This window comes from Heterodontus francisci, chromosome 17 (genome assembly GCF_036365525.1).
Source record: "Heterodontus francisci isolate sHetFra1 chromosome 17, sHetFra1.hap1, whole genome shotgun sequence".
NCBI lineage: Eukaryota > Metazoa > Chordata > Chondrichthyes > Heterodontiformes > Heterodontidae > Heterodontus > Heterodontus francisci.
This window is the reverse complement of record NC_090387.1, coordinates 72,383,908-72,392,949: the sequence shown is the minus strand read 5'-3', so window position 1 is coordinate 72,392,949 and position 9,042 is coordinate 72,383,908. Positions and strand designations below refer to the sequence as shown.

General features: G+C 42.9%; 1 protein-coding gene across 2 annotated transcripts in view; it reads right to left on the bottom strand.

Moving 5' to 3' along the window:
- Positions 1 to 546: 546 nt before the first annotated feature.
- Positions 547 to 9,042, bottom strand: part of phaf1 (phagosome assembly factor 1) — a 115,316-nt gene continuing 106,820 nt past the window's right edge. The window contains exons 13-16 of one of the 2 annotated variants that reach the window (XM_068049657.1): positions 8,645 to 8,697; positions 4,619 to 4,677; positions 2,450 to 2,522; positions 547 to 2,042 (exon numbers count right to left, since the gene is read on the bottom strand). In XM_068049657.1, coding sequence (XP_067905758.1) covers positions 1,953 to 2,042; positions 2,450 to 2,522; positions 4,619 to 4,677; positions 8,645 to 8,697 — 275 coding nt within the window. In that variant the 3' untranslated portion in view covers positions 547 to 1,952. Of the gene's footprint in view, positions 2,043 to 2,449; positions 2,523 to 4,618; positions 4,678 to 8,644; positions 8,698 to 9,042 lie in introns of those variants that run through there. The other variant, XR_010976729.1, reaches the window with a different exon arrangement.

Below are 9,042 nucleotides of genomic sequence, written 5' to 3'. Positions count from 1 at the left end.
AGTCGGACAGATTGTTATGCAATATAAAGACTTTTACTTACCAGAAGCCTCTTGGTCATTAAGGAAAGTCGAGAATGTTGTTGTGATGAATACTCAGTTCCTCCGATGTAGCAGAGCATGGTGCGATTGTTCTGGTGAGCTTCCCTATCATCTAGTAATGAATCAGTGATCAGGGTTGGCAGGGGGGGGGGGGGGGTGGTGGAAATGCACAGGGAGATGGATCCCCACCCAAAACAGCCTTTGTAAAGAAAGCCAACACCAAAAAGTGGTATCCAGGTGTGTAGGCTCTGGGAAACGAGAGGGTAACCATTCCCCACTGATGAGCTCTTCTTCACATGCCCTAAACACACCAAAATAAAATCAACTCAAATTATCTCAAACCATGAACTGGAGTCTGTTTTATTTGCATCGCAGAATACATGCTCTTAATGGGCATTTTTTTTCCTTTTTGTATTTTTTTTAAAAATAAAAGTCAGAGGATTGTGAAGAAAAATGAAAGAGGCACAAATAGTTCCCATGGTAAGCAAAGAGCACAGGAAACAGCACTAAACGAAGCAAGTTTAGTTAAGGATCAACAGTTACAAGAGAACAGCTTCAGCTTCAAAAGTAAACTGTAATATAGTCTTTAAACAACATCCACATGTGCTGGGTACAAGAGTCTGGAATCTCACAGTTTACAGGAAGACAGAATGCAAAGTATCACTATAACACACATCACACATCCCTGCTACTGGTCCAGAGTCAAAACATTGATTTCAATTCAAAATACATCCTTCTCATTGTTCAGCATTAAACTATACACGCACTCCCTGTACATTGTTAAAATTACAAAATGCATTATTTACAGATTTGTACACACAGTGTAAACACACAAAATTTGTCTATTAATTACGTTGCTACAATGTATGATGTAAAAATGAGTCATGGCTAAAAGAGTTTAATTTTAAAAAAGCACTAAGCTCTCAATATTTTGACGAAGGAACAACCCAAGTACCTTCACATCTTCCTATGAATGAACAGACCTGTCGAGAATACTGCAAAGAGCAGGAGTCTCCACACTGAGCATCTGCAGTGTGCAATCTCTCCCGTTGACTGACAAAAATCTGCCAATGGCCAGCATCATTGCTGGGGGTGTGCAGTCCATCTTGTGAAATAGCACAGAGATGAGGAAACTAAGCGTGTTGAAGATACGTCTTTGGCATCAAATTAATAACATGCAATTCAAGACATGGCAGAGAGGATTGCATTTCAACCCAATATATAGTGCGGTGAAGTCAAAACAACACCACTCCCCCTTCCCCACCGAGCAGCAGGACCGGCTGTGTGCATGGACTGGACTCCTCTCCACACCCCAGTCTCACCCGATTAGCTGGCACTATACCCTGACACTCCTCAGTGGATAAAACACATTAATCAAGTAATTAAAGTGTATGTAGTGCAAATGATATAACCATTTCTATAAAAACGTGCTACTGTCTAAGCTACAGAGATAGGTTGTGCCTGAACATATGGACAAACTTCTGTCTCTGCATACTGTGCTGGGACACAGAAACATGAGTGTATGGAGTACCACAACACTACAGTAACACCTATTAACTGAAACCTGAAACACTGCTCATTCGAGGCTCATACAACTTGTGCTTCTTGTGTCTGCAGCTCCATTGCCTGCCTCCTCAACTTCTACAGACTCAAGACAGGGCAGAGCCCAGATGGCCTGTGCTGTACAACTAGGGAGAGAAACTGGCATAATACAAGCATAGAGCTGCACACCCCATCACCAGGGGCCATCACCAGCGATGAGGTCAGTGACGAACCAGAACCCCTCCTCTTGCCAGATGAGGCCAGGGGCACTGCGTAGCTTGGATCGTGCTGTTCTGTACAATTGTGGCAGCAAATCAAGGCACACTGTACTAAACCGGTAGTGTCCTGGTTGATTCAAACGAGACTGCGACTCACTGGGTCAGCTCTGTGGTTCGAGATTGGCTGCTGGGTCTGGGAGGGCCATAAAGTGTTACCGATGCTATGTGATTGTTCTGCATGACCTGAAAAGAAAGCAGAGGAACATTGTACTTTTAAAAAGTGATTGAGATGATTTGTTTATCTATACACACAAATACACATATGGGAAACAAATGTGTATATGTGTATATAAATCCATATACACATGTATGTACACTGGGTTCCCCACACTATTTATTTTCTCCTCTACGGGCTGGTGTATGGTATCATGAGTGCTTGTTGCCCTATGGTATCTGACTTAAGTGACCATTAATATGGTCTTGATGACGAGTGTTGAAAGGCTATCTGGCTGCAAGGAATATCATTGCTGAGCTTTGTCCGATCTGCACACACTATCCACACATGCACACCCTGGTAAAAGGTCACAGGAAGGAGAAACGGGGCTCATCTCCCCCTACAATCCAGGGATGCAGAGACCAGTTTATCATACCTCAAAGATCATGCGCTGCAGTCCGAAGCAGAAAGTTGATCCGAAAGGGTTAGTGTTGTTTGCCGAAGAGGATCTGCACCGGGAAAGAAATAACAGCAAGGTTAGTTTATATAACGCAATGATGAAGAACGACTCTACACCATCCAGCACAATACCTGATTTTAAGCGACATTTGTAAGTCTAAACATGTCTTTGCAAAATAAGTAGCAATAAGTTAGACTTAGTAGGAACATCTACATGCATTTTAATCTAGTTTCCTGTTTTTGAGCTGCCTGTTATTCCTTACAGACTCCACCACTACCCTCTTATTGGTACGGTTAGGACCAAGGTGGGAGGAGTGCACTGTCTTTTCTAGTTTCACTTCTCCACAGGTCACAACATCTATTTAAATGTTTACCCAGTTCCCGAAGCAGTCAATCATATGCTCTACTCTTTATCCCAGAATAAAATACACAAACCAGGTTTCTTTACTGAACAAAATAATCAGATTATAAAACAAGATTTATCCAGTAACGAAGCAAAGCATTAACAGAGTGAAATATCAAAGTTCCCTTTTAAAAGCCCACAAACACACACACACTGAAAAAAAAAATTCTCTCTGCAGAGGTCTGTTACAAGAAAAAGACAAAAAAATACTTTGGTTAAATACTTGCTAATGCGTGAGGAAGAGATATGGAAAGATGTCAGTTGCCACTTTTGGTCTTGGCATCTGAGTATACAGCGACGGGTCATTGGGATCTTTTCAGAAGCAGTTCCTTCTGGAGATTGTTACAACTGAGGCAGGAAGAGTGCACAGTTTATTCTCGTCCCGCTTCTCCACAGGTAACATATTTTAAATTTTCCCGCTTAAGTCAATCATATATTCTATTTTTACCAGAACAGAACACTAACCAGGTTTCTTTAATCAACAAAATTATCAGATTATAAAACAAGTCTTAACCAGTAATGAAGTAAAGCATAAACACACAGATTTAAATTTTCAAGTCCCCTTTTTACTTTAGCCCTACACACACATACCGGTTAACCGGAAAAATAAAAGGGATTTTGGTTCAGAGTTCTGTTAAACAAAAACAAAAAACAGTTGGGCTGAATACTTGCTTATTCCTGAAGAAAACAGATGAGATATATTGTGTCTCAAAACTGGCATACAGTCTAACTTCCAAGTACATGTGGACGGGTCATTGAGATCTTTTAGAACAGTTCTTTTCAGGCGGCATTTGCTGGGATGCGAACTGGGTTGTGGTCTTCTCTCCTTCCTGGACACTTCAGCAGCAGGAGCTAACTTTATTTCATTCCAGAAGGTAAAACACACCGACACTACAACCAAAGGTTGAGAGTTTTCTGCCCTTTCAGGTGTGCACTGCTACTCCTGGGCTCGTCCTATCAAGGGGTGCCTGTCACTTCTCTGCCCACATCTCCCCGTTACCAGGGTTTCTGTTCTATTTTTAACTTGAGTCATGTGACAACCAGTAAACATTGTTGCCAAACCAGTTCTTTCCAGTGTCGCCTTTCGAAAAACAATGGTCCAACATTTCTTCAGTTTGACTATAAGTTCCTCAAAAAACATTTTAACAAAAGAATAATAATCACCTTCATAACAAGATGTCGAGAAATCGTCTAGTAGGCTTTCAAGGAGAAATGCGGGGTTTCAGCCAGCACACACTTGAACCGCAGGGTTTTTCCAAAGACAGAAGGAAAGAGGAGCTGACACACTGGATTTCCCAGGGTCCCTTCGAGAGGTGCAGGCAAAATGAGCTGGGGGTATCTTTTTCCTTGGCAGTCAAAACACCAACTGTCTTCAAAACATTTCACACCCCAACTGAACTGAAAACAATCCAAACCCCAAAACAGAAAGTGAACCCACTGACCTCCATAAACCTTGACATGTGGCTTCTCTATAAACATCTCCCCTTAGTCCAAGGTTCCTGTTGTTTATTTATCTTAAAGCACGTGAGCTCCAGTGGAGGTTGTTTTTAGCACTCCTTGATTCTTCCAGTAAGTGTTTTCAGTCAAGTGTCCTTTCAATGACCGCAGTGAAAAAAAGTCCAGCATTTTTTCAGGCTTCCAAATTAATCCAATACCACAATTTAAATACAAGTCCTTAAAAACATATTTTTTAATAGAAGCCTCTCATAACAGTACACTTCATGCTCTGATCTCATACTGTACCTGTGAAGGACCACTGGCTTCTCCATGGGGTGTCCAAGCATCTCCTGAATCGCATCCCACTGAAAAATTGTAAAACTGGTATCAGTGCCAATCAATATCTCACCAATACACTGGAAGGTTTATAAACAACATGCAGATTTAGTTAAAGCAGCACCACAGCTCCACTCAGGCCTGGACATGGCATTGGATGAGTTATGCTTGCATGTTAGAATAGTACAACTCAACTTTCAACTTCCCCCTTTGCTATCAATTTGTAGGTGGCATTGATCATAGTGGCCAGTGGCTGCATGAGGCTGGCTCAAACAACCTCATGCAAATTCATACTTCATTTTGATGAGGAAACTAGAATTGACTGGAGGCTGGAGGGATTGGGAAGAGAAACAAAGTAAGCCAAGTAAAAATTAAGAGCCGATTCTAAACAAACAAGACCAAATGAGACTCATCTGATGAGCTTCACAACTTGGTAAAAAAAAAAAAAAATCTGCCACCACCTCCAAATACATTGCTCTAACATTTGCTTCATGTCTTGCCCACATACAATAAAAGAAAAACATAAGGTATAATTGGAGGACTTACAACAAGCTCAAAATGACTGCTGGGAGAGAAACAAAGAACCAGACAAAAGGCAACTGTTACAAGTGAGGGAATGACAGAAAATGTGACTAAGTCTATGGTGAACAGAAGCTTTCATACAGACAGGGTTACTTTTGATGAGTTAATCTTCATTTTGTTTTAAAAAAGCATTAATTCTTTGGATTTGGACATTGCTGGCAATACTGGCAATTATTGCCCACCCTTAAGTGCCCTCTGAAAAGATGGTGGTGAGCAGCCTTGTATCACTGGAGATCATGATTTGGAGATGCTCCCACAGTGCTGTTTGGCAGTGAATTCCAGAACTTTGAGCCAGGGGCAATGAAGGAATGGCAACATATTTCCAAGTTAGGATGGTGCTCAACTTGGAAGGGATCTTGGTGATGGCATTCCCTTGCACCGACAGCCCTTGCCCTTCTAGATGCTGGGAATCGTGGGTTTGGGAGGTGCTGCCAATGCAACTTAGTGAATTGCTGCAGTGTATCTTGTAGACAGTACACTCTGCAGCAATTGCACACTGGTGGCGAGGGCAGTGGATGTATAAGCTTGTGCATGGGGTGCCAGTCAAGCAGACAGTTTTGGCCTGGATGCTGTCAGGCTTATGCAGAATGAAATGGGGTTATTTTTTTTTTAAATGGTGGTGTGGGGGTCATGAAAAACCTGGGGAAAGATTGTACTCAAGGCGAAACATGTGTTGGGATATCAAGACTGCCATTTTTGCATCCAGTATTTCTAGTGAGCATTCCTAAACCAGTTACAGCAACAGCTGGATTCAAGGTAAAGCTGCCACTATCTACCTTGTCCCATCAGCTACCTCCAGGATATGCAACATAGGTCTTTACGTTATAGAATCACAGAATTGTTACAGCACAGAAGGCCATTCGGTCCATCATGTCTGCGCCTGCTCTCCGAGTGAGCAATTCGCTTAGTGCCATTGCCCACCTTCTTCCCATAACCCTGCACATTCTTCATTTTCAGATAAGAGTTCAATTTCCTTATGAATGCCTCGACTGAACCTGCCTCAATTGTATGCCAAACTCCCAACTTCAGAAAAACATCCTATTACACCAGTATGGCATTGTGATTTCTCAAATAGGATGCCTTTATGGAGCCTCAGCTGAATTATGGGCAATTTTCTGCTATGCATTTACATTCACTAGGTACTGAGTTCATATAGGAATCTGAAAGCCTGCAGACTTTGATCTCACCAATCTGCAATCAATTTGAAACACAATACCCCAGAGTTGTCAATCCATAGCTCTTCAAGTTGATGTCTCTGCGGAATCAGAAAGGGAATTTCCCGCCCACCCCCACCAAAGGTTATCAGTTTTTGACCATCATATATCTCATGTTTCTCTATATCTGGTGACCTACTAGTATGTGATTCCTGTTGCTATACTCAAACATTTTCTGTGTTCACTATGGAGAAGGACAATGTAGGTGTAGAGATCAGGGAGGGGGATTGTGATATACTTGAACATATTGGCATTGAAAGGGAGGAAGTATTAGCTGTTTTAGTGGGCTTAAAAGTGGATAAATCCCCAGGCCCAGATGAGATGTATCGCAGGCTGTTATGTGGGGCAAGGGAGGAGCTAGCAGGGGCTCTGACACATATTTTCAAATCCTCTCTGGCCACAGGAGAGGTACCAGAGGCCTGGAGGGCAGTGAACATGGTACCATTATTCATGGATAGCAGGGATAAACCAGGTAATTACAAGCCAGTGAGTCTAACATCAGTGGTTAGAAAACTATTGGAAAAAATTCTGAGTGACAGGATTAATCTCCACTTGGAGAGGCAGGGATTAATCAGGGATAGTCAGCACGACATTGACGGGGGAGATAGTGTCCAACTAACTTGATTGAATTTTTCGAGGAGGTGACTAGATGTGTAGATGAGGGCAAAGCAGTTGATATAGTCTACATGGACTTCAGTAAGGCTTTTGAGAAGATCCCGCATGGGAGACTGGTTAAGGTGGTAAGAGCCCATGGGAACCAGGGCAATTGGATCCAAAATTGGCTTAGTGGCAGGAGGCAGAGGGTGATGGTCAAGGGCTATTTTTGCGACTGGATGCCTGTGACCAGTGGTGTACCGCAGGGATCGGTGCTGGGACCCTTGCTATTTTAGTGTACATTAATGATTTAGACTTGAATATAGGAAGTATGATCAGTCAGGTCACAGTAAACACGAAAATTGGTGATGCCGTAAATAATGAGGATGACGGCCTTAGATTACAGGACGATATAGATGGGCAGGTAAAATGGGCAGAGCTGTGGCAAATGGAATTTAATCCTGAGAAGTGTGAGGTGATGCCTTTTGGGAGGACTAACAAGGCAAGGGAATATACAATGGATGGTAGGACCCTAGGAAGTACAGAAGGTCAGAGGGACCTTGGTGTACTTGTCCATAGATCACTGAAGGCAGCAGCACTGGTAGATAAAGGTGGTTAGGAAGGCATATGGGATACTTGCCTTTATTAGCCGAGGCATAGAATATAAGAGCAGGGAAGTTACGATGGAGCTATATAAAACGCTAGATAGTCCACAGCTGGAGTACTGTATACAGTTCTGGGCACCGCACTATAGGAAGGATGTGATTGCACTGGAGAGGGTGCAGAGGAGATTCACCAGGATGTTGCCTGGGCTGCAGCATTTTAGCTATGAGGAGAGACTGGAAAGGCTAGGGTTGTTTTCCTTAGAGCAGAGAAGGCTGAGGGGGAACTTGATTGAGGTATACAAAATTATGAGGGGCATTGAAAGGTTAGATAGGAAGAAACTTTTTCCCTTAGTGGAGGGGTCAATAACCGGCAGTTGGGGGGGGGGGGGGGGGCGGGGGGGCAGAGATTTAAGGTAAGGGGCAGGAGGTTTAGAGGGGATTTGAGGAAAACAATTTTCACCCAGAGGGTGCTTGGAATCTGGAACACACTGCCTGAAGGGGTGGTAGAGGCAGGAACCCTCACAACATTTAAGAAGTATTCAGATGAACACTTGAAATGCCATAGCATACAAGGCTATGGGCCAAGTGCTGGAAAATGGGATTAATATAGTTAAGTGCTTGATGGCCAGCACAGACACGATGGGCCTGTTCTTGTGCTGTATAACTATGACAGCACTGTTTTCTGGGTAGCTGGGGCAGTCTTCAGAGGTTGGTATGGGAGTGTGTCACTTTTTTTTGGTTTGGGGGGGGGGGGGGGGGGGGAGGTGGGGGTTTTCATAAAAAAAGCTGAAAAGCAACTAAAGTATGCGTCTCCCATTCATCACATAGCACTGAAGACTAGAATTAATCTATAAATATCAAAGCTAAAGCCATTAACATTTATGTGAATCAAGACAGCAGACTAATGCGTATTGTTCAGATACTGGTGGAATGCAACTGAGGTCATATGCAAGTGATGAGGTGTCTTGAATTGTTCAGCAGTTGCACTTTTAATGCCTCACCTTGCTGTATGTGGTTACAGTACACGCTCCTGTGTGTGTTTCAGTGCTGCCGTCTGTTGGTAAAACAAAAGCCATCGGTAAGAGGGAGAATTAGCAAAACAAAACATTGTGATTGCTGCCCAGCCTGCAGCCAGTCTGAAGTTGTTCAACCTCAGTAAGTTTTAAGCAGAGATGTGGGAGACAGTTTCTGACATTGTTATGACCCTGTAGTTTTATTGGGGGAAGAATATGGTATGCCTTTAAGGCTGGAAAAGGAGCAGTACTGCTTTAAGGCAAAAAGCTCCAGAGACTGAGTCAAAGAATGCATTCTTGTTGCTGGAATACAGCCATTCGGAGAACAAGGACACGAGATACATTGTTGCCAATTGATGTTTGAAACTAGTTGAAACTGGCTTTTG